Raw genomic sequence first — 26,697 nt, 5'->3', positions numbered from 1 at the left:
TCCCTTTGATGGCACCTAACCCCGGCTTTTCTATACCTGTCCTATATTGTCTTGAACTGTAAGTGCTGTTTTCTTGTTTGCTCATTTGATTATGTACTGTGTAATGGGCGCTGCGGATCCCTTGTGGCACCATATAAATAAAGGATAATAATAATAATAAAAATAATGATAAGGTAAAAATATTAGCTTACCTGGTTGTGTGCGATGTTTGATATTTTTATTTTCATTGCACTTACTTAAGGCCACAACTCAAACAAAGATTTACCTGCTGTTTATTTGCTATGATTTTTAATCTCAGGGCCATACCAGATAGCCTGAAAAATCTTTATTTTTCAAATGGTAAGATCTATGCTATAATTGCCTCTGTACATTGTAATATTTGTGGATTATGCACTTAAAGTGTTACTTTCTCATCTTGTAGAATACTGGAAAATCACTACCAGACTCAGAAGGAAGGTTATGAAAAGGAAATTGAATTGTTGAATTTTAAAGTAAATCATTTCAGCGATGACATAAAAAATATCCAGAAGTCGTTGAAAGACGAGAAAGAAACAAATGATGTCCTCAGACAAGAGATAACAAGGTTGACCTCTGATAACAAGGTTTGAAGTAACAAAATATGCGGCTTTTTCTTTATTTGGGTGGGTAATCTGATAAATTATTTATAGCTGTTTTATTAGTTTGGAAATTTTGTCCTTACCTACCATCAACATCTGATTTAGCATCAGCAGAGCTGTGGTTGTCTGTTATCTTGTTCCTTCACCAGTTAGAAAATACCCTCATCCTGGTGTATGATCATTGGTCAGTTCAACCAATCCAATACCTCAGAATACAGGTAGTGTGTAGAAAATGCTGATTGGCTGGCTGGACAGCTGTCTAATCAGTGTTGTTCTAAGAAACTGTGTAATTTTATTTGAATTGGCAAATAGTGTGGTCCTGTGTAATGGACAACATTGTTTGTGCAAGTTATAAATAGAGGAGTCTTATGGGGTCCATACATCTGCGATGGATTGTGGTAATTTGCCGCTCTACCATTGCCTGGCTCGGGGATCAGTGAAATCCAACATGCTGATTCCCGATTACAATCAAGAAATTATCAAACTGGTGAGTCAGGGATTGTTAGCATTTTGATGTGCCTGATAATCGATGATCATTGATGTTTAGGAGATCAGCAAATTGGGGAATCAGCGCTTAGATGTATGGCCAACATTAAACTACAGTTGTACAGATAGATATATATATATATATATATATATATATACTTACATACATTGGTTTTGTTTACCAGGTTATAGCGTCTCTAAGTGCACAGATTTCTGATCTTGAGAAACAAAATATGGATCTTCAGGGCTGTCTTTATGAACAGAGTATGAAAATGCCAGGTAAGATCAGGTTTCTTTACATTTTATTCCACCTGTTTGCAATGTCACCTATCACATTGAATAATAAAATATCCTACAATCTTCCCCAAAACGTACTCTTTATAATATGCACATATTCCTAATGAAGACTGAAGTGATGACATCTGACCTACTTATTATCAGTACTGACATCACAACTCATGCTTCATACAGATATTATTTACAGGAGCTGTTGGTTTCATGACAGACCCATTTTTGTGGGCCAGAAGGGGGCAGCAGGAAGCTACACATAAGTCATTACTCTTCCCCCTGCCTCCCAGTGTGGTACGACCCCTTTACAGACTGTTGTGTGTTCATTTGTGCAGAGATTTCTGTCACATTGGTGTTTGTACCTGATAAGTGTTCCTATTAATAATATTGATGTCATATAGCAAAGTCTATCTTAACCACGGTTCCAGGTTTTTTTTTCCGTTTTTTTTTATTTTTGCTTTTTTTTCCACACACTGTTCTTTTCCAAATAAGTATACTGCACACATGTAATATATAGTAATCCTTACTCTGTGATGTCTAGAATAGTTTTCCAACAGGGGCATTTTAACAGAGGGGCCCGTGTACAGACTCTAGGTGGGCCCTCTCTTTTTCATGGCGCAGTAGACTTTGGCATGTTGCATTATTTGTATATCCTGTTACATTTTCGAATCTATTGTCAGCGTCATAGCAGGGCTCAGAGGTGCCATGTGCCAAAACTCCCTGCCTTCGGCACTTATGACGTCACAAAACTGTCACTGGGAGCAGGAAAATTGGCAACAGGCACATCCTAAAGTTGCACCCTTCTTCTTTCTATGTAGACTTCCAAGGCACCCTGCAAGCTGTAAGCATGCCCTCCCACGGCCTTGCGCCCTGGTCGGCGGTACCAGTCACATATTCTTTGCTAGAACCATGTCTATACGATTTCATTTCCACTTAAGCGCTGTAATAGTAAATTTGATAATTTAGTGAAAATATGGCTGCCTGCAGATGAAGGGGTCTGTAAGCCCAAACAAAGAACCACTGCTCTAGAAGGCATCACATACCTGCTTGTGTGACACCAGCCCTGTTTATCTACATTGGTTGTGTCAAAGTGGCTGGGAAATATATTTTGTAAGATAAGTTTTGTCTGTATTATTTTCTAAGCTAGACAGGACTGGAAACGTGCCCAGACAATTACCTTTGTTACTATTGTGACTGCTGAACGTCATCTGCTCTTTGGATATGTTCCCACTTGGTAATTCTGGGGACATACAGTATTTTGCCTGTAAGGATTATTTGTGACATGTTATGCTATGACGACACACTTATTATTTCCCATTACGCTTCTTTACATATGCCTTACATAATATGATGAACATTGCAGACAAAGGAGAGAAAATACCTAACCACAAGTATAACTATCTGGAAGAGGAAGAAATCTCACAGAAGTAAGTTATTTACTACACCGTGTAACACACTCCCTCTGTGTTCCACCCTGCGCCCTTCATCCACACATACATGCTACATATCTGGCTGCTTACTAATCTCTGCAAAAACAAATACTTGGCTAGCTAGATATATTTCATAAGTGTTGTGGGGAAAAAATCTTCTATAATCCCTTCATGACCAGCGGTGGTTTACAGCTCAATGACCAGACCCATTTTCAAAATGTGGCATGCTATCTTTTTGACAAATAATACTTTTGTATAGTCTTATAAAATAAAATACAATCCCAGAATGTCACCTACTGTACCTTGATTTTGGCCTTACAGGTTATCCAGCAGGTCCCCCAGTGCTTTGCATGCATCTCATGCTGCTTTGCATGTCTCTGCACAATCTCACTGGCAGAGTCATCAGCAGCATCGTAACAGGGCAGTACCAGCCTTATACATGTGACATCATGGCGTCACTCATAGAGGTCAGGCCTGCCGGATCTGGAAATTAGAGCTCTGTTCCGGGCAACTCCACAGTCGGCTCTGGAATAGCGTTACAGACACTCTGTAACCCACATGCAGGTGCCCTGGAGCAATGACGGTGATGCCTCCTGGTTCCTGAGCCCTGTGTGAGGGCACCCCTCACACAGTCCTAGTAATGACCTTGCAAGTTGTCAGTGAACTGATTGAATTTAAAAAGAGGGAACGACAGGGCCTTTTGTCAGACAATGCACTAAAAACAGGAACGGCAGGGCAGTGCCAATTTCTGGGGACCAGCAAGTAGCCTGAACGCCAAACACAAGTTAAAAAATCCTTTGGGACGTTCAGAATATCCCACTCTTATTTCTCTTACGTCCTAGAGGATGCTGGGGACTTCGTAAGGACCATGGGGATAGACGGGCTCCGCAGGAGACATGGGCACTAAGAAAGAACTTTAGGTATGGGTGTGCACTGGCTCCTCCCTCTATGCCCCTCCTCCAGACCTCAGTTTTATTACGGTGCCCAGAGGAGACTGGGTGCATTACAGGGAGCTCTCCTGAGTTTTCCTGAAAAGAAAGTATTTGTTAGGTTTTTTATTTTCAGGGAGCCTGCTGGCAACAGACTCCCTGCAGCGAGGGACTGAGGGGAGAGAAACAGACCTACTTTAATGTTAGGTTCTGTTTCTTAGGCTACTGGACACCATTAGCTCCAGAGGGAACGGAACGCAGGTCTCACCCCGCAGTTCGTCCCAGAGCCGCGCCGCCGTCCTCCTTGCAGAGATAGAAGCCGGGTGAGTATGTGAAGAAAGAAAACTTCAAAGGCGGCAGAAGACTTCAGATCTTCACTGAGGTAACGCACAGCGGTAGCGCTGTGCGCCATTGCTCCCACACAGCACACACAAACAGCAGTCACTGTAAGGGTGCAGGGCGCAGGGGGGGCGCCCTGAGCAGCAATATGGACCTCCAAAGGTTGCAATAACCTTATATACAGGCTGGGCACTGTATATAAGAGAGATCCCCCGCCATGTTTTGAATTTTTAAGCGGGACCTAAGCCCGCCGCTGAGGGGGCGGAGCTTGTTCCTCAGCACTCACCAGCGCCATTTTCTCCACAGCACACCGCTGAGAGGACGCTCCCCGGACTCTCCCCTGCTTACCACGGTGAAAGAGGGTTTTAAAGAAGGGGAAGGGGCACATAATTTGGCGCAAATAGATAATTACAGCGCTACCTGGGTAAACATATAGTGTGTTTTTTCCTGGGTCATTAGCGCTGGGTGTGTGCTGGCATACTCTCTCTCTGTCTCTCCAAAGGGCCTTTGTGGGGGAACTGTCTTCAGATAAGAGGTTTCCCTGAGTGTGTGGTGTGTCGGTACGCGTGTGTCGGCATGTCTGAGGTAGAAGGCTTTCCTAGTGAGGAGGTGGAGCAAATGAATGTGGTGTCTCCGTCGGCAACACCGACACCTGACTGGGAAATGTTTTAAGTGCTAATGTAAATTTATTGCACAAAAGGTTGGACAAAGCTGAGTCCAGGAATTATGTAGAGAGTCAGGCCCTGCCTGCCCCTATGTCGCAGTAACCCTCGGGGTCTCAAAAGCGCCCACTATCCCAAATAGTAGACACTAATACCGACACGGATTCTGACTCTAGTGTCGACTACGATGATGCAAAGTTACAGCCAAAATTGGCTAAAAGTATTCAATATATGATTATTGCAATAAAGGATGTTTTGCATATCACAGAGGAACCCCCTGTCCCTGACACGAGGGTACACATGTATAAGGAAAAGAAACCTGAGGTAACCTTTACCCCTTCTCATGAGCTGAACGAGTTATTTATTTGAAAGGGCTTGGGAATCTCCAGACAAGAAACTGCAAATTCCCAAAAGGATTCTTGTAGCGTATCCTTTCCCGACCAAGGACAGGATACGGTGGGAATCCTCCCCAAGGGTAGACAAAGCGTTGACACGCTTATCCAAAAAGGTAGCACTGCCATCCCAAGATACGGCTACCCTCAGGGATCCTGCTGATCGCAAGCAGGAGGCTACATTAAAGTCCATTTACACACACTCTGGTACCTTATTCAGACCGGCGATAGCGTCGGCTTGGGTTTGTAGCGCTGTAGCAGCGTGGACAGATACCTTATCGGCGGAATTGGATACCCTGGATAAGGATACCATTTGATTAACCCTGGGTCATATTAAAGATGCTGTCTTATATATGAGGGATGCTCAAAGAGACATTGGCCTACTGGGTTCTAGAGTCAACGCTATGTCGATTTCTGCTAGACGAGTCCTATGGTCCCGGCAATGGACAGGTGATGCCGACTCAAAGATGCATATGGAGGTTTTACCTTACAGGAGTGAGGAATTGTTTGGGGAAGGTCTCTCGGACCTGGTCTCCACAGCTACGGCAGGTAAATCAGATTTTTTTTGCCTTATATTCCCTCACAGCCTAAGAAAGCGCCACATTATCAAATGCAGTCCTTTCGGTCAAATAAAAACAAGAGAGCACGAGGATCGTCCTTTCTTGCCAGAGGTAAGGGCAGAGGGAAAAAGCTGCCAACCACAGCCAGTTCCCAGGAGCAGAAGTCCTCCCCGGCCTCTACAAAATCCACCGCATGACGATGGGGCTCCGCTGAGGGAGTCCGCCCAGTGGGGGCACGTCTTCGACTTTTCAGCCACATCTGGGTTCACTCACAGGTGGATCCCTGGGTAATAGAAATTGTTTCCCAGGGTCACAAGCTGGAATTCGAAGAGGTGCCTCCTCGCGGGTTTTTCAAATCGGCCCTACCAGCTTCTCCCCCAGAAAGGGAGATAGTTTTAAAGGCAATTAAAAAATTGTATCTTCAACAGGTGGTGGTCAAAGTTCCCCTGCTTCAACAAGGGAGGGGGTATTACTCAACCTTATTTGTAGTCCCGAAACCGGACGGTTCAGTCAGACCCATTTTAAATTTAAAATCCTTGAACCTATACTTAAAAAAGGTTCAAGTTCAAGATGGAATCGCTCAGAGCGGTCATCGCCAGTCTAGAAGGGGGGGATTTTATGGTATCTCTGGACATAAAGGATGCATACCTTCATGTTCCCATATGTCCACCTCATCAGGCGTACCTGAGATTTGCGGTATAGGATTGTCATTACCAATTTCAGACGTTGCCGTTTGGGCTTTCCACGGCACCGAGGATTTTCACCAAGGTAATGGCGGAAATGATGGTGCTCCTGCGCAAGCAGGGTGTCACAATTATCCCGTATTTGGACGATCTCCTCATAAAGGCGAGATCACAAGAGCAGTTGTTGAACAGCGTGTCACTTTCACTGAAGGTGTTACAGCAACACGGCTGGATTCTCAATATCCCGAAGTCACAGTTAGTTCCTACGACTCCAAACGAAAAAACAAATTGAAGGCGCTGTCCAGAATAGAGGCTATTTTATTAAAATAATTTGTAATTAGACATGAAAAATAATATACCCTTTTGCTACTATTCTTCAATTATTCAATAAAACATCAAGTTTATTAAAAAACACTTAGCTTAAAATTTACTACTAGCACAGCTGTGTACAATAGTTACACTTGTTAATAAATCAACACTGGCTACACCATCTGAAACAATTGTTTCATATTCCATACCACAGTGAAACACTATTCATTTCAATACAGCCTACTGAAACCTATAAGTCCAGACTTATCTAGAGGATTAAAATACCACATACAGTAGTATTTATAATTGCTTATATCCTCCCGCTGGTAGAAGGTAATTATTATTCACAGTGCTGTTGAAATAAAATCCATCAAATGAGGTGAAAAGCTGTCAGTTTTACTGATCTCGTTTGTATGTGATTTTAACGGGCGTCCCCGTTTACTGACACTTTCAAATGGCAATTGCGTTGTGGAGACTGTCAGATGTAATTCACAGTCAATTGTAGAGCCGCTACGGCTATCTGTAATTAGTGCTCACCCGTGTCTTTTCAAATCTGGCCGCCTAGAGCTGCATCTCCCGTCAAGCGTTCGTCCCCATGTTAAGCTCGGCGGTTCCACCGCTGACCTCTGCGCCGGAGGTCTCACAGTGGAAGTCTCGTAGTCCGCCTCCAATATAATTAGGTGCAGGCAGTTGGAACCGGGGCACTCTTTCAGCTGATACGGGGGCGGCTTTAGCGGCTGACCAGGATCACCTCACGATCTCCGGGAGTAAAACGAAATCTCACCGGCACTTGAAGATTAATCTCGTTTCAGATGGTTGTATCCATAAGTGTAGGGGTAACAAGTGTTTCGTTTTACTCCCGGAGATCGTGAGGTGTTCCTGGTCAGCCGCTAAAGCCACACACATACAAACGAGATCAGTAAAACTGACAGCTTTTCACCTCATTTGATGGATTTTATTTCAACAGCACTGTGAATAATAATTACCTTCTACCAGCGGGAGGATATAAGCAATTATAAATACTACTGTATGTGGTATTTTAATCCTCTAGATAAGTCTGGACTTATAGGTTTCAGTAGGCTGTATTGAAATGAATAGTGTTTCACTGTGGTATGGAATATGAAACAATTGTTTCAGATGGTGTAGCCAGTGTTGATTTATTAACAAGTGTAACTATTGTACACAGCTGTGCTAGTAGTAAATTTTAAAATGTTTTTTAATAAACTTGATGTATTATTGAATAATTGAAGAATAGTAGCAAAAGGGTATATTATTTTTCATGTCTAATTACAAATTATTTTAATAAAATAGTCTCTATTCTGGACAGCGCCTTCAATTTGTTTTTTCGTTTGGTGTTATAATCAGTGGGACTCAACAACCCATTTTTTGAGGGCAGCAGTCCACAATAGGGAAGATTAGTACTAATTGAGGTAAAATTGTGACAGCTGACACATACTCCAGTCTAGCGCTTATATTTGGTTTTTGGTTTAGTTCCTACGACTCGTTTGACCTTCTTAGGCATGATTCTGGATACGGATCAGAAAAGGGTTTATCTTCCGATAGAAAAGGCCCAGGAACTCATGACTCTGGTCAGGGACCTATTGAAGCCAAAACAGGTGTCGGTGCATCACTGCACTCGAGTCCTGGGAAAGATGGTGGCATCTTACGAGGCCATTCCTTTCGGCGGGTTCCATGTGAGGACCTTCCAATGGGACCTACTGGACAAGTGGTCCGGGTCACATCTACAGATTCATCAGTTGATCACCCTGTCCCCCAGGGCCAGGGTATCTCTCCGGTGGTGGCTGCAGAGTGCTCACCTTCTGGAGGGTCGCAGATTCGGCATTCAGGACTGGGTTCTGGTGACCACGGACGCGAGCCTCCGAGGTTGAGGAGCAGTCACACAGGGAAGAAACTTCCAAGGTCTTTGGTCAAGTCAAGAAACTTGTCTTCACATCAACGTCCTGGAACTGAGGGCCATATACAACGCCCTTCGTCAAGCGGAGACTTTGCTTCGCGACCTACCGGTTCTGATCCAGTCAGACAACATCACCGCAGTAGCTCATGTAAACCGCCAAGGCGGCACAAGGAGCAGAGTGGCAATGGCGGAAGCCACCAGGATTCTTCGCTGGGCGGAAAATCATGTAGGCGCACTGTCAGCGGTGTTCATTCCGGGAGTGGACAACTGGGAAGCAGACTCCCTCTTCAGACACGATCTACATCCAGGAGAGTGGGGACTTCATCAGGAAGTCTTCGCACAGATTGCAAGTCAGTGGGGCCTGCCCTAGATACACATGATGGCGTCCCGCCTAAACAAAAAACTACAGAGGTATTGCGCCAGGTCAAGAGACCCTCAGGCGGTGGCAGTGGACGCCCTAGTGACACCGTGGGTGTTCCAGTCAGTCTATGTGTTTCCTCCTCTTCCTCTCATCCCCAAGGTGTTAAGAATAATAAGAAAAAGAGGAGTACAGACGATTCTCATTGTTCCAGATTGGCCGCGAAAGGCCTGGTATCCGGATCTGCAGGAAATGCTCACAGAAGATCCGTGGCCTCTTCCTCTAAGACAGGACCTGTTACAACAGGGGCCCTGTCTGTTCCAAGACTTACTGCGGCTGCGTTTGACAGCATGGCGGTTGAACGCCGTATCCTAGCGGAAAAGGGCATTCCGGATGAGGTCATTCCTACTCTGATGAAGGCTAGGAAGGACGTGACAGCTAAACATTATCACCCTATATGGCGAAAGTATATTTCTTGGTGTGAGGCCAGGAATGCTCCTACGGAAGAATTCCATCTGGGCCGTTTCCTTCATTTCCTACAAACGGGAGTGAATTTGGGCCTGAAATTAGACTCCATTAAGGTTCAGATTTCAGCCCTATCCATTTTCTTTCAGAAGGAATTAGCTTCTCTTCCAGAAGTACAGACTTTTGTGAAGGGAGTGCTGCATATTCAGCCTCCTTTTGTACCTCCGGTGGCGCCTTGGGACCTTAACATGGTGTTGAGTTTCCTTAAGTCGCACTGGTTTGAACCACTTAAAACAGTGGAATTAAAATATATCACTTGGAAAGTGGTCATGTTGTTAGCCTTGGCTTCGGCTAGGCGAGTGTCGGAATTGGCGGCTTTGTCTCATAAAAGCCCCTATCTGGTTTTCCATATGGATAGAGCGGAATTGCGGACCCGTCCTCAATTCTTGCCAAAGGTGGTTTCATCTTTTCATATGAACCAACCTATTGTGGTGCCTGTGGCTACACGAGACTTGGAGGATTCCGAGTCCCTTGATGTGGTCAGGGCTTTGAAAATTTACGTAGCCAGAACGGCTGGGGTCAGAAAAACAGAAGCACTGTTTGTCCTGTATGCTGCCAACAAAGTTGGCGCTCCTGCTTCAAAGCAGACTATTGCTCGCTGGATCTGTAACACGATTCAGCAGGCTCATTCAACGGCTGGATTGCCGTTACCAAAATCGATTAAGGCCCATTCCACTAGGAAGGTGGGCTCTTCTTGGGCGGCTGCCCGAGGGGTCTCGGCATTGCAATTGTGCCGAGCTGCTACTTGGTCGGGTTCAAACACCTTTGCAAAGTTCTACAAGTTTGATACCCTGGCTGAGGAAGACCTCCTGTTTGCTCAGTCGGTGCTGCAGTGTCATCCGCACTCTCCCGCCCGTTTGGGAGCTTTGGTATAATCCCCATGGTCCTTACGGAGTCCCCAGCATCCTCTAGGACGTAAGAGAAAATAAGATTTCAATCCTACCGGTAAATCTTTTTCTCCTAGTCCGTAGAGGATGCTGGGCGCCCGTCCCAAGTGCGGACTACTTCGGCAAGACTTGTATATAGTTGTTGCTTACATAAGGGTTATGTTACAGTTTTCATCAGTCTCGGTCTGATGCTGTGTTGTTTCACACTGTTAACTGGTTCGTATATCCCTAGTTATACGGTGTGAATGGTGTAGGCTGGTATGAATCTTGCCCTTGGATTAACTAAATCCTTTCCTCGTACTGTCCGTCTCCTCTGGGCACAGTTTCTCTAACTGAGGTCTGGAGGAGGGGCATAGAGGGAGGAGCCAGTGCACACCCATACCTAAAGTTCTTTCTTAGTGCCCATGTCTCCTGCGGAGCCCGTCTATCCCCATGGTCCTTTACGGAGTCCCCAGCATCCTCTACGGACTAGGAGAAAAAGATTTACCGGTAGGTTTAAAATCTTATTTTATGCCATATTTATCTTTATTTGTTTAATCAGACATGCATACATCTCAGTAACCCACTTTCTTTAGACCCCCGAAGAGGCAGACAAGACTGCGCGAGAAGGAAGTACTAAATGGCGCAACCCAACACGTTCAGGAGAACAATATTCTTTTGAAGGAACACAGTGATATCGACAGCCAGGTATTGGGTAACATTTGTCTGGAAATATAAAAGTCTCTGGCATACGTATACATGTGGATATATATACATCTAGTTTAGTACAAGAGCAATTATGGACGACTTGCGTCCACTTTTGCATCAGCCCTATGTGTCTTACTGTAGTTAGTATGACAGATTTACATAATGCAAAAGACGGATGTAGTGTGTTTGTCAACAATCAGAATGTCTGCAGACATTATAGGGACCCAGGAGGCAGGTGCCAGGTAATGATGCATTACCATCATGTTTACAGTTGTTCTACCAGTGCTTGTAACATGAGTAAGGCATTATTTTATTAACGGTTTCTTACATAGTGCAGCAAATTCTGTTGCGCTTTACAACTGGACACAATTAGAAGACAAAACTGGGTAAAAACAAACAATCATAGGGGTATGAGGGCCCTGCTCGCTAGCTTACAATCTCTGGGATCATTTTACACTGGCACCTACCTTCTGTGGTCCACATGTAACCATGCAAAATCACAATGATCACTCACCTAACATACTTCAATATGCCCCTCACCACTTAGCAGTGACGTGCGGTGAGGTCATTGGCTGGGGAGGCACTGAGATTTTATATATATATATATACACACACAGTGGTCGAAGGAAATTTTGAAGTGGGGGTATGGAAAAGTGAAGGTTGCAATTATGCGCGCGCCTCTGGAAAAGGGGGTGTGGCCACGCAAATGGGGGCGTGTCCTTCAATGTAGTAGGACCGCTTATACTATCTAGTACTGGCGCCCCTTTCACCTGATACCACACAGTATGAGCCGAAATTCACATTACAGCACACGGTATGAGCCGAAATTCGCATTACAGCACACCGTATGACTTGAAATTCACATTACAGCACACCGTATGACCCGAAATTCATATTTTACCACACGGTATGAGACGAAATTCACATTACAGCACACGGTATGAGACAAAATTCACATTACAGCACACGGTATGAGCCGAAATTCACATTATAGAACACGCTATGAGCCGAAATTCACATTACAGCACGCGCTATGACCCAAAATTCATATTTTACCACACGGTATGAGCCGAAATTCACATTACAGTACATCGTATGACCCGAAATTCATATATTTTACCACATGATGTGAGCCGAAATTGACATTACAGCACACGATATGAGACGAAATTCACATTACAGAACACGCTATGAGCCGAAATTCACATTACAGCACACGCTATGACCCAAAATTCTGATTTTACCACATGGTATGAGCCGCAATTTAACATTATAGGACATGGTATGAGCCGAAATTCACATTATAGCACACGGTATGACCCACAATTCAGGGACAGGGAGAGAGAGTGACAGCAGGAACAGAGAGAGTGACAGCAGGGACAGAGAGAGTGACAGCAGGGACATAGGGAAGCAGGGGAACATTACCTGATATGTGCAGCGGAGGTGCGGAAGGGACTGTGGTTGTCGGCGGCGGATGAGCCCATGGTCTGCGGGGGATGCGGCGGTACTAAGCTGTCCTTCGTCGCTGTGGCATTGATGTTCCTCTGACCACCGCAAGTTGTGGTCTGCGGTGGTCAGCTTTCAGTGGCGGTGCAGTGTGCGGCAGTAAGTGCTGTTCAGCGGCGGGTGGCTGTGATATAAATATATCATTTTTTTACATTTATTTTATTTATTTTTCCCTGTCCCTGCAGTCCAAGTGATCTGGGGGTGAGCTGCAGTCCAAGTGATCTGGGGGTGAGCTGCCCAGACACTTACCACCAAGCACAACTCCCCCCACCCCCCTCTCACCTTAGTGGTCCTGGTCCCTCAGTCCCGGAGGAAGCAGATACTGGCGGATATGCTGAGGGCACGGAAATAGAGGTAACAGCGCTGGCCGGCACCGCAGCGCTGTCCCCAGCTCTGGTGCTCCGATTATCTCAAGAGCTGCCGCTGCTGTAGGCAGCTCCAACATCGGGTCCCGCAGCCGCCGCTGCCCCCCCCCCACCCCCCCCGCCACGCTCCTGTAGTGGCAGGCAGCTCCCCTGTAGCGCCGGGTCCCGCCGCAGCTTGACCTCAATGCCTATGGGTGATTGGACCAGCGGATCCATCACTGGATCCGCTGTCCAATCACATCTGCCTCGCTGACAGGGGCGGGTTTCCCCTGTGAACGAGGCACTGGCATATGTGCCGCTTCCCCCGCAGTTTTTTAATGGGCTTTTACAGCCCTGTGCTTGGCCCCGCCCCCCTTTCTCTCACATTCCAATTGTTAACGGGAGGCACTGCTATCAGTGCCTCCCAAAGTGATTTAAAGATTTAAAATGCTTAACATAATATAAAGAGATTACTTATGACACAGAATATGTGTCATTAGTATCTTCTTTATATTATTTTAATCATTAATGGCAGGGGCCCACAATACCCAAAGGTGCAATGGGATTCAGTCCAGCAGCCAAGGGTGACAAAAGCACTGGCAAATGGACTGAGAAGGTGGATGCCAGGAGCTTATGATATGTTGTCTGCAGCATCGATGGTGGTCACTAGACTTCAGAAGTGAGGGAACTGTCTTTATACCCATTCAGAACCCAGGGCAGTCCTAGTGTGCACCCCCCTCAGCTCCCGGCTCACCTTGTGGAGTAGGTCCGGAGCACATCCAGAGCTGGGCCCAGACCAGCTGGTCTCCGCTGGAGGGGTGGGCCTGGAACTGGAGGAGGCCTGATCCCCGTGCGCTCTCCTCTGGATAATGACCCGTGTGAAATGGACTGCCAATGCCTGGTGGGAGGAGCAGCTCCAGAGCAGGGGAAGCAGCCAGGCAGGAGAGTGAGTGGCAGGATGGGATGAGCCTCGCTGTATAGCCCCATGAGGATCCGGTGACGGAGGCAGGTGGGAAGCTGACGGTGTTGCTACGGCCCTTAAGCTGTGCGGAGGCATGCAGTGCCGCATCCCGGTCCATGTGCTCTCCCCGCTCCTTTGGCTCCAGCCACTCAACCAGTGGAGATCGGCTGCCTTCAGATGACGCTGCAGGAGGGGGGAACAGTGCCGGTCCCCTGGGGTGAAGGCAGTGGCGGGGGAAATCAGCTTTGATTAGTGTGCGGTTCCGCCTATCATTTGTGGGCCCCCCCCATAGCACGTCACCAGGTCACGGAATTTGTCATGCACAAAACTTGTGGCCGGGTGACAGATAAGGGGGGCGGCGCCACAGATGACAGGCGGCCCCATGCACCAGTCGGCCAGTCGAGGCACTTGTACAGGTGCCGCTTCCTGTGGATTTTTTAATGGGCTTTTACAGCCCTCTGCTTGGTCCCGCCCCCTGCTTCCGGCCATATACAATGACTAGCGTGAGGCACCGCTCTCGGTGCCGCTGACATTAGTTAAAATAGTATTTATGATTGCCATAATATTAAGAAGATACTTATGACACAGAATATGTGTCATAAGTTTCTTCTTTGTATTATTTTCATAATTAATGACAGGGGAGGCACTGCCTCCCCTGACTGCACGTCCCTGCCACTTAGTTACCTCTAAAACACCTCTCGAACTTCCTACTATCCATAAATCACTCTCAGCATCCCCACGTAATATAATAATAGTTGGGGAGATTGGGAGGCTCAATGGGACATAAAGTATTTTATAAAAGCTGGGGCCTATGGACATAGGCGTGCTGCGCAGCACATTTTATTAGGATGTGCACTGTTGGAGGGCTGTGTCTAGCACTGACTTTTGGGCGTGTCTAGCACCATCTATTGACGGTCTACGCAATTTCTCTGACGTCCTAAGTGGATGCTGGGACTCCGTAAGGACCATGGGGATTAGCGGCTCCGCAGGAGACTGGGCACAACTAAAGAAAGGTTTAGGACTACCTGGTGTGCACTGGCTCCTCCCACTAAGACCCTCCTCCAGACCTCAGTTAGATTCTTGTGCCCGGCTCAGCTGGATGCACACTAGGGGCTCTCCTGAGCTCCTAGAAAGAAAGTATATTTAGGTTTTTTATTTTACAGTGAGATCTGCTGGCAACAGACTCACTGCAGCGAGGGACTAAGGGGAGAAGAAGCGAACCTACCTAACTGGTGGTAGCTTGGGCTTCTTAGGCTACTGGACACCATTAGCTCCAGAGGGATCGACCGCATGGAACCGGCCTTGATGTTCGGTCCCGGAGCCGCGCCGCCGGCCCCCTTACAGAGCCAGAAGCATGAAGAGTCCGGAAAATCGGCGGCAGAAGACTTCGGTCTTCACCAAGGTAGCGCACAGCACTGCAGCTGTGCGCCATTGCTCCTCATGTACACCTCACACTCCGGTCACTGATGGGTGCAGGGCGCTGGGGGGGGGCGCCCTGAGGGCAATATAAGACACCTTGGCTGGCAAATCATCACAATATATAGTCCCAGGGCTATATATGTGATAAATTACCCCTGCCAGAATCCATAAAAAAGCGGGAGAAAAGTCCGCCGAAAAAGGGGCGGGCCTTCTCCCTCAGCACACTGGCGCCATTTTTTCTTCACAGTGCCGCTGGAAGACAGCTCCCCAGGCTCTCCCCTGTAGTTTTCAGGCTCAAAGGGTTAAAAAGAGAGGGGGGGCACTAAATTTAGGTGCAATATATGTATACAAGCAGCTATTGGGGGAAAAATCACTCAGTTATAGTGTTAATCCCTGCATTATATAGCGCTCTGGTGTGTGCTGGCATACTCTCTCTCTGTCTCCCCAAAGGACTTTGTGGGGTCCTGTCCTCAGTCAGAGCATTCCCGGTGTGTCGGTACGGCTGTGTCGACATGTTGGATGAGGAAGGTTACGTGGAGGTGGAGCAGAGGCCGATAAATGGGATGTCGCCCCCTGTGGGGCCGACACCAGAGTGGATGGATAGGTGGAAGGTATTAACGACAATGTCAACTCCTTACATAGAAGGCTGGATGACGTAAAACAGCTGTGGGACAGCCGGCTTCTCAGCCCGCGCCTGCCCAGGCGTCTCAAAGGCCATCAGGGGCTCAAAAAAGCGCCCGTTACCTCAGATGGCAGACACAGATGTCGACACGGAGTCTGACTCCAGTGTCGAAGAGGTTGAGACATATACACAATCCACTAGGAACATCCGTTACATGATCTCGGCAATGAAAAATGTGTTACGCATTTCTGACATGAACCCAAGTACCACATAAAAGGGGTTTTATTTTTGGGGAGAAAAAGCAGCCAGTGTTTTGTTCCCCCATCAGATGAATGAATGAAGTGTGTAAAGTAGCGTGGGTTCCCCCGATAAGAAACTGGTAATTTCTAAAAAGTTACTGATGGCGTACCCTTTCCCGCCAGAGGATAGGTCACGTTGGGAGATATCCCTTAGGGTGGATAAGGCGCTCACACGTTTGTCAAAAAAGGTGGCACTGCCGTCTTAGGATACGGCCACCTTGAAGGAGCCTGCTGATAAAAAGCAGGAGGCTATCCTGAAGTCTGTATATACACACTAAGGTTATATACTGAGACCTGCAATTGCCTCAGCATAAATAGTGCTGCTGCAGCGTGGTCTGATACCCTGTCAGATAATATTAATACTCTAAGACAGGGATAATAGTTTGCTAACATAGAGCATATTAAAGACGTCGTCTTATATATAAAGGATGCACAGAGGGATATTTGCCGGCTGGCATCCAGAATTAATGCAATGTCCATTCTGCCAGGAGGGTATTCGAAACCCGGCAGTGGACAGGTGATGCTGCCTATAAAAGGCACATGGAGATTCTGCCTTATAAGGGTGAGGAATTGTTTGGGGATGGTCTCTGGGACCTCGTATCCACAGCAACAGCTGGGAAGAAATTTTTTTACCTCAGGTTTCCTCACAGCCTAAGAAAGCACCGTATTTTCAGGTACAGTCCTTTCGGCTTCAGAAAAGCAAGCGGGTCAAAGGCGCTTCCTTTCTGCACAGAGACAAGGGAAGAAGGAAAAAGCTGCACCAGCAGCCAGTTCCCAGGATCAAAAATCTTCCCCCGCTTCCTCTGAGTCCACCGCATGACGCTGGGGCTCCACAGGTGAAGACAGGTGCGGTAGGGGCGCGTCTCAGGAACTTCAGGGACCAGTGGGCTTGCCCACAGGTGGATCCCTAGGTTCTGCAAATAGTATCACAGGGATACAGGCTGGAGTTCGAGGCGACTCCCCCTCGCCGTTACCTCACATCAGCCTTGCCTGCTGCCCTCGGAGAAAGGTAGTACTGGCGGCAATTCACAAGCTGTACTTCCAGCAGGTGAAATCAAGGTACCCCTCCTTCAACAAGGCCGGGGTTACTATTCCAAGTACCAAATCCAGACGGTTCGGTGAGACCCATTCTAAAATTGAAAGCCTTGAACACTTATATACGAAGGTTCAAGTTCAAAATGGAATCGCTCAGGGCGATTATTGCAAGCCTGGAGAATTTCATGGTATCACTGGACATCAAGGATGCTTACCTGCATGTCCCTATTTACCCTCTTCACCAGGAGTACCTCAAAATTGTGGTACAGGATTGTCATTACCAATTCCAGACGTTGCCGTTGGTCTGTCCCCGGCACCGAGGTATTTACCAAGGTAATGGCCGAAATAATTATCCCGTACTTGGACGATCTCCTTATAAAGGCGAGGTCCAGGGAGCAGTTGTTCGGCGGAGTAGCACTATCTCGGGAAGTGCTACAACAGCACGGCTGGATTCTGAATATTCCAAAGTCGCAGCTGTTTCCTACGACCCGTCTACTGTTCCTGGGTATGGTTCTGGACACAGAACAGGATAAAAAGGGTTTCTCCCGGAGGAGAAGTCCAAGGAGTTGTCGTCTCTAGACAGAGACCTCCTAATACGTATACAGGTGTCGGTGCATCAATGCACGCGAGCCCTGGGAAGGATGGTAGCTTCTTACGAAGAAATTCCATTCGCCAGGTCCCATGCAAGGATTTTCCAGTGGGATCTGTTGGACATGTGGTCCGGGTTGCATCTCCAGATGCATCGGCGGATAACCCTGTCTCCAAGGGCCAGGGTGTCGCTGTTGTGGTGGCTGCAGAGTGCTCATCTTCTAGGGGGCCGCAGATTCGGCATACAGGACTGGGTCCTGGTGACCACGGATGCCAGCCTTCGAGGCTGGGGGGCAGTCACACAGGGAAGAAACTTCCAAGGCTATGGAAAAGTCAGGAGACTTCCCTACACATAAATATTCTGAAACTAAGGGCCATTTACAATGCCCTAAGTCAGGCTAAACCCCTGCTTCAACACCGGCCGGTGCTGATCCAGTCAACATCACGGCGGTCGCTCATGTAAACAACAGGGCGGCACAAGAAGCAGGATAGCGATGGCAGAAGCCACAAGGATTCTCCGATGGGCGGAAAATCATGTGTTAGCACTGTCAGCAGTGTTCATTCCCGGAGTGGACAACTGAGAAGCAGACTTTCTCAGAAGACACGACCTCCACCCGGGAGAGTGGGGACTTCATCCAGAAGTCTTCCAAATGATTGTACACCGTTGGGAAAGGCCACAGGTGGACATGATGGCGTCCCGCCTCAACTAAAAGTTACAAAGATATTGCACCAGGTCAAGGACCCTCAGGCGATAGCTGTGGACGCTCTGGTAACACCGTGGGTGTACCAGTCGGTGTATGTGTTCCCTTCTCTGCCTCTCTTACCCAGGGTAATGAGAATAATAATAAGGAGAGGAGTAAGAACTATACTCATTGTTCCGGGTTGGCCAAGAAGAGCTTGGTAACCAGAACTCCAAGAAATGATCTCAGAGGACCCATGGCCTCTGCCGCTCAGACAGGACCTGCTGCAGCAGGGGGCATGTCTGTTCCAAGACGTACCGCGGCTGCGTTGGACGGCATGGCGGTTGAACGCCGGATCCTGAAGGAAAAGGGAATTCCGGAGGAAGTTATCCCTACGCTATTTAAAGCTAGGAAAGAAGTGAACGCAAACCATTATCACCGCATATGGCGGAAATATGTTGCGTACTGTGAGGCCAGGAAGGCCCCAAAGGAGAAATTTCAGCTAGGTCGATTTCTGCACTTCCTACAGTTAGAGGTGACTATGGGCCTAAAATTGGGTTCCATTAAGGTCCAGATTTCGGCTCTATCGATTTTCTTCCAAAATGGAACTGGCTTCACTGCCTGAAGTTCAGACTTTTGTTAAGGGAGTGCTGCATAGTCAGCCCCCGTTTGTGCCTCAAGTGGCACCGTGGGATCTCAACGTGGTGTTGGATTTCCTGAAGTCGCATTGGGTTGAGCCACTTAAATCCGTGGAGCTATAATACCTCACGTGGAAAGTGGTCATTCTGTGGGCCTTGGCGTCGGCCAGGCGTGTATCAGAATTGGCGGTTTTGTCATACATAAGCCCTTATCTGTATTTTATATGGATAAGGCGGAATTGAGGACTCGTTCCCAATTCCTTCCTAAGGTGGTATCAGTTTTTCATGTGAACCAACCTATTGTGGTGCCTGCGGCTACTTGGGACTTGGAGGATTCCAAGTTACTGGACGTAGTCAGGGCCCTGAAAAGTATATGTTTCCAGGACAGCTGGAGTCAGGAAGACTGATTCGCTATTTATCCTGTATGCACCCAACAAGCTGTGTGCTCCTGCTTCTAAGCAGACGATTGCTCGCTGGATCTGTAGCACGATTCAACTTGCACATTCTGCGGCTGGACTGCCGCACCCTAAATCTGTTAAAGCCCATTCCACGAGGAAAGTGGGCTATTCTTGGGTGGCTGCCCGAGGGGTCTCGGCTTTACAACTTTGCCGAGCTGTTACTTGGTCGGGTTAAAACATTTTTGTAAGAGTTTACAAGTTTGATACCCTGGCTGAGGAGGACCTAGAGTTGCTCATTCGGTGCTGCAGAGTCATCCGCACTCTCCCGCCCGTTTGGGAGCTTTGGTATAATCCCCATGGTCCTTACGGAGTCCCAGCATCCACTTAGGACGTCAGAGAAAATAAGATTTTACTCACCGGTAAATCTATTTCTCGTAGTCCGTAGTGGATGCTGGGCGCCCATCCCAAGTGCGGATTGTCTGCAATACTTGTTTATAGTTATTGCCTAACTAAAGGGTTATTGTTGAGCCATCTGTTGAGAGGCTCAGTTATATTTCATACTGTTAACTGGGTATAGTATCACGAGTTATACGGTGTGATTGGTGTGGCTAGTATGAGTCTTACCCGGGATTCAAAATCCTTCCTTATTGTGTCAGCTCTTCCGGGCACAGTATCCTAACTGAGGTCTGGAGGAGGGTCTTAGTGTGAGGAGCCAGTGCACACCAGGTAGTCCTAAAGCTTTCTTTAGTTGTGCCCAGTCTCCTGCGGAGCCGCTAATCCCCATGGTCCTTACGGAGTCCCAGCATCCACTACGGACTACGAGAAATAGATTTACCGGTGAGTAAAATCTTATTATAAACTATCCACCCTTGTACCAATCCTAATAATGCAGATGCATTGTCAGATGATGTGGTGTACACAGCGGCGTTTCTAGAGAGGAGGGGACCCGTGTGCAGACTTCGTGTGTGGGCCCCCTCCTCTCCTCTAGCTGTCACCGCCGCTGCTAGCACTCTCAGCGTTGAGACTCTGGTACAGTGCCAGAATCTACAGCGCATGCGCAGGACCCCGAAAAATGGCCGCCGCGCCATTTTTACGGAGTCCTGCGTATGCGCTGTAGACTCTGGCACTGTGCCAGAGTCTCTAGCGCTCAGTGCGCTAGCAGCGGCGGTGACGGCTACGGGAGAGGAGGTAAGTATAGAAGAAATGGTAAGTATAGAAGGTAAGTATAGAAGAAAGGTAAGTATAGAAGAAATGGGTGCAGTGTGCACCCATTATAGATACGCCAGTGGGTGTGCACCAAACAAACACCCCTGATGGCACTCACTGCAATTACAGTGCTCCTCCTCAGCCAGGTCTGGCTCCCCCTCTCTTTCCTCTGCAAGCTGCAGTAACTCACTGACACTGACAGTCTCAGACTAGTACTGCTGCTGCTGGAAAAATGAGTGACGTGTCAATGCTGCTGTCGACCGCCTGCCAGTATTGAACGCTGGCTGCATGCTGCTCCTCATCAGTGGCTAGCGTTGGCATAGAACAGAAGGAGAGAGGTGGGCGTGTGATGGGTGGGCGTGTGAGCAGCATGACGTTATCACATCACATCACGTTGTTTTTGTACATGGAGGTGGAGCCGGGAGTTTGGAAGCCGGTGGCAGTGGCACCCTTGATTAACCCAGGCATCCGGTCAGTAATGCAGTCCTGAGTGGGTGCAGCACAGAGGGGACAGTAATCAGCCTGCTCGGCGATCGTGCATCAGGCATGTGAGATCGGGGGGTGCCGGACATTAGGGGGTGCCTGTGTGCACCAGGCACCCCCCCTGCGCACGCCTATGCCTATGGAGGACAAAGCAGTGGCAGTGGTCCTATAAGGATTAAAGGCATGAGATACAAGGGAACCGCAGGAGAAATCTCAGCGGACCTTTAACGGACCTAAGGCATTAGACTGTGTGATCCCTCCATCACAAACAACAGCCATTTCATCGTGCAACTTGCAGACGAAGGGGGGTATTTAATTAGCCTCAAATCTGCGGCAATTTTTTCACACGGTAGTTGGACGAAAATTGTTGCAAAAATGGCTTTTCGCGGGTATACATGCTCCCGTTTTTCGACCTATTCAGTTCCAAACGGGTTTCTCGTGAAGACTCTTGCAGTGAAAAGTGTAGGTGAAAATGGGGAAATCAGCCTGTACCCCCAAAAAATCTGGATGTGGTATGTTAGATAGACTAGACTTAGGTCGACAGCATCTAGGTCGACCACTATTGGTCGACATATAATAGGTCGACATGAAAAAGGTTGACATGAGGTCTGGGTTTTTTTTCCATATTTTTGGTTTTGTTTTCTTCGTAGAGTGACCGGGAACCCCAATTAGTGCACCATGTTCGCTCGCCGTGCTTCAGGCATGGTGCCTCACTCTGCTACCGCTGTGCTCAGCACAGGTTACCATTTCCAATTGTAGTCCATGTGGATCATAAAGTATGAAAAAGTAAAAAAAAAAAAAAAAATCATGAAAAACTCATGTCGACCTAGTACATGTCGACCTAGAGTCCCTGTCGATCTAGAAACCATGCCGACCTACTTACTGTCGACCAATAGTGGTCGACCTAGACATTGTCGACCTAAGTCTTGTCGACCTAGAGCCCGGATCCCAAAATGCTAAACTAACATAGGATAACAGAAGAGAAGTGTATTAGGGGTCACATTAAAGAGTTTTTGGGGACTTAAATTGTGTGAAATGGTTGTTATATGCATTTTTTTTTATGCCAAAAAATTATAGAAAGCAAGTTTTTTGGGGCAAAATAAATGCTCTCATTAAATTTGGATTCATGAAAATGGGTATAAGTATATATTTGGGTTATATTAGGGTACTTTAAAAAAAAAGTGGAAACAGACCGATTTCTCCCACCTGTAAGCCTAAAAACACATGTCCCACTCATAAAACACCAAAATATACCTGTCCCATACCTTGAAACCCAATTTCAATCACTTTGTACTTTTTCATCCCCAAAATTACATGTCATTATTGGCCAACTAAAAATATTTTTTTTTTTTAAATGTGCCTAATTAGTCATTAAGAGGGGTGTCCCAGGGGTTCTGTACCATATCCAAACATTTTTACCTGAAAATAGGGATCTTCCCAACTTTTCCCCTGCTCAGAGTAGATGAAGTGAAATTTGCAAAAAAATGATCACTGATAAATTTCCCCGGATAATTGAATAGGCTGTAAACGTGATTCGTGGGAAAAGTCTGTTTTTTTTGCGTAAACAGTCCGTTATCGCAGCTAATTGAATACCCCCAAAAGTTTTTCCAATCAATATTATATTTACCAAAAGTCTAAAGTATCTCATCCATCCAATATATAGGGGTGTTTTCAATAGATGTCGGATCCTTTCCGACGGAAAGAATCCGAGATCTCAGTATTCAATGAGCGGCCAAATCCAATAGGATTTGGCCGTTCACGACATTACCAATCCGACTTTTTTTAAAGTCGGCTTGACAATGTCGGAACCGGGGCCAAAACCTGACGGATTTGGCCGCGGAATCCGACAAAACACGTGGATCCGCGGCTAATCCGCCGATCCACACGTTTTCCGACAAGTCAGAATTGACGACTTGTCAGAAAAAAAAAACCCCATTGAATAGGTCAGGACCTCTTCCGACATAAAAAAGTCAAAAACTGCCGTCTTTCTGACAAGACAGCAGTTTCCGACAAGCATTGAATACCCACCATAGTTGTCGTTAATAAAGTTACAGAACAGCAGCACAAACATACACCACAATATACATTATTAGGCATTGTGTCAGCAAGAAATGGTGTTTCAATTATATAATTGCAGCACAAATATTTTCAAGGGTAGATAGACAATATTATGACTACAGGGTTGCTGAGCTGATAAAGCAAAGCCTAAACAGGTTATTGAGCTATTGTATTCACTGCTTGTCACACTGCAGTAGTACCAGAGCCGGCCCTAACCAATATGATGCCCTAGGCAAGATTTTGGCTGGTGCCCCCTAGCACAACCGCTGCTTCCACCTCTGACCTTGCACCTCTTTCCCAGCACCATCACCCCTCGTCCATAGCAGTCCTTATTTTGGTGTTTGTACCCCCTATACTTTAAATAGGAACAGTTCGTACATTTGGCGCACAGCCCAAAAAGGGGTGTGTTTTTGCTGGCAAGGGGCATGGCCACACAATAGTAACCCCAATTCCAAATACGCCACACAGTACTGCAACTTTATTCACATTTGATCATGCGATAATGTCCATAATTAATATTACATCCCACAGTAGTATCACTTTACCTTAAACGTTACTCCTCACAGTAGAGCCCCTTATTCACATTACATCACACTGAATTGCTCCTTATTCACATTACACCACACCCTATTGCTCTTTATTCACATTAGATGACACAGTAGTGCCCTTTCTATACGCAACGCCACATAGTAGAGCACCTTATACACATAATGCCGCACATTAGTAATGCATTTATACACATAATTCCACACAGTAATGCCCCTTGCACATATGAGACACATTATTAATGTCCTTATAAACATAATGCGCCTTACACATTATGACAACCTTTATTAATGCCCTTTTACACATAATGTCCCTTACACATATGCCGCACATTAATAATGCCTTTATACACATAATGACACACATAGTGCCCCCTACACATTTGCTGCACATTATTAGTGCCCCTATACACATAATGACACACATACAGTAGTACCCTGTTACACATATGCCGCGCATTATTAATGCCCTTATACACATAATAACACACATAGTGCCCCTTACACATATGTTGCACATTATTAATGCATTTTTACATGACACACATAATGCTCCTTACACATATTCCGAACACTGCACAACCAACCCACTCACATGCACACAGCACTCACACTGCCACTAACACTGGGACCTCTGCCTCTGCTTGGATACAGATGTGTCCTTATAAATCTTGCTTCAATGCTAACGTCGGGAACCTTTTTTAATGAAAATGCATCTTATTTGCATTGCTATGTGGCTAGGATGCACAAGCAGGTTCTGCTGATTAAAATGATATGCAGCATGCCTATATACTGTGTGAGACTGTGGCTGTATCTGCATATGAAATGCTACATACAAAATATAGGCATGCCGCATATCATTTTAATCAGCAGAAGCTGCTGATGCCCCTAGGCATATCAAATGCCCTAGGCAATTGCCTAGTTTGCCTATGCCTATGGCCGGCTCTGAGTAGTACACATCTAGCCAAGGGCAAATGTGCTGAGCTGTAGGTTTGCCAAAGTTTGGAAACCAATGGGATCTGCTGTGATCAATGGTAAGTTCATGCTCCAGGCCACAGTCTTTACAAAAGGTCATTCTGACCTTCTAAACTGAACCCACAATCAGTCCCTGTCAGTTTTCAAACACCATCCCGTTGAGCATGCACGTTTTTAAACCCAGTAAAAACCACGCCTCTTGGAGACTACTAATTTTTTGGGTAATTCCAAAAACGCATGGTTAATGTGGTGGTTTATATACTTGTAATGAGGAGTGCGCTTTCACACCCATAATTACATCTGTAAATGAGGGGTCACTCACATAAATGAAAGAGGAGAGTCCCCCCTTTCAAATTACAGTACGTGGCCCACTCATCAGACAGTGGCCCAGATTTATCAGACCCTGGAGAGTGATAAATAGCACGGTGATAAAATACCAACCAATCAGCTTCCAATTGTCATTTTTCAAACACAGCCTGTGACATGGAAGTTAGGAGCTGATTGCCTGGTACGTTAACACCGTGCTATTTATCACTCTCCAGGGCTTGATAAATGGGGGCCTTTATTATTCAGCCATGCAGAAAAAAATAATTTTCCATAGATGATCTCCCCCATACTGGTCCACACACATGTAGCTAACCTGTCTTCTAAGAGGGGAGTCTCCTCTTCAAACGATGTGCCCACGTAGTAGTTATTGACTGGTTACAGTTACTGAAACAGTAACACAAAAAGTAGTATTTTCCACAGATGGGGGATCTTAAGCCAAATCTCCCCAATATTATGTCTAATAAAAAAACTATACCTCATTTAGGGGCAGATTTATTAAGCCTGGTGAAGTGATAAAATGGAAGGTGATAACGCACCAGCCAGTCAGCTCCTAACTGTCATTTTTCAAACCCAGCCTGTGACATGAAAGTAAAGAGTTGATTGGCTGGTGCGTTGTCACCTTCCACTTTATCACTTCACCAGGCTTCATAAATCTTCCCCTTAATCCTCTAGGTTGTCTATGTTTTGGGTAGCTTGGCTACTATATTCTATCTATACATAGAAAGTGTTTATATCAAGACAGCAAAAATTTTAATTAAATGCATTTTCATTTCAAGTGCAGATTTTTCTGATAAAACCTACACATAAAATCCTGCTGTTTACAATGTGGGTCATTCCGAGTTGATCGCTCGTTGCCGATTTTCGCAACGGAGCGATTAAGGCAAAAATGCGCATGTGCATGGTACGCAGTGCGCATGCGCTAAGTATTTTAGCACAAAACTTAGGAGATTTACTCACGTCCGAACAAAGAATTTTCATAGTTGAAGTGATCGGAGTGTGATTGACAGGAAGTGGGTGTTTCTGGGCGGAAACTGACCGTTTTCTGGGAGTGTGCGGAAAAACGCAGGCGTGTCAGAATAAAACGCGGGAGTGTCTGGAGAAACGGGGGAGTGGCTGGCCGAACGCAGGGCGTGTTTGTGACGTCAAACCAGGAACGAAACGGCCTGAGCTGATCGCAGTGTAGGAGTAAGTCTCGAGCTACTCAGAAACTGCTAAGAATTTCTATTCGCAATTCTGCTAATCTTTCGTTCGCTTTTCTGCTAAGCTAAGATACACTCCCAGAGGGCGGCGGCCTAGCGTGTGCAATGCTGCTAAAATCTGCTAGCGAGCGAACAACTCGGAATGACCCCCAATGTTGGAAGGTGGCGTATTGGCAAAACAAGACCACAAAGTATTTCTTTGTAATGCTTACTTATAGGATGAAAAAGAAATTTGCTTTGGTTCCCTTTCTTGAAATTTCAGTAAAAAAAAACACTTATTTTAGGTATTTGGGGTTAAAAAAAAATGCCATGTAAGAATGAGTAAAAACACTAATGCTAATGGTATT

At 46.4% G+C, this 26,697-nt stretch overlaps 1 protein-coding gene across 2 annotated transcripts in view; it reads left to right on the top strand.

Moving 5' to 3' along the window:
• The window catches only part of MYO5C (myosin VC), a 333,517-nt gene that overhangs the window by 233,021 nt on the left and 73,799 nt on the right, over nucleotides 1-26,697 (top strand). For both annotated transcript variants that reach the window (XM_063926097.1, XM_063926096.1), the window contains exons 29-32: nucleotides 422-602; nucleotides 1,289-1,382; nucleotides 2,755-2,818; nucleotides 10,956-11,067. In XM_063926097.1, the coding sequence (XP_063782167.1) occupies nucleotides 422-602; nucleotides 1,289-1,382; nucleotides 2,755-2,818; nucleotides 10,956-11,067 (451 nt within the window). The remainder of the gene's footprint in view (nucleotides 1-421; nucleotides 603-1,288; nucleotides 1,383-2,754; nucleotides 2,819-10,955; nucleotides 11,068-26,697) is intronic.

The sequence above is a fragment of the Pseudophryne corroboree genome, chromosome 6 (genome assembly GCF_028390025.1).
Source record: "Pseudophryne corroboree isolate aPseCor3 chromosome 6, aPseCor3.hap2, whole genome shotgun sequence".
Classification (NCBI taxonomy): Eukaryota; Metazoa; Chordata; class Amphibia; order Anura; family Myobatrachidae; genus Pseudophryne; species Pseudophryne corroboree.
This window is presented reverse-complemented; position numbering and strand designations above follow the sequence as displayed.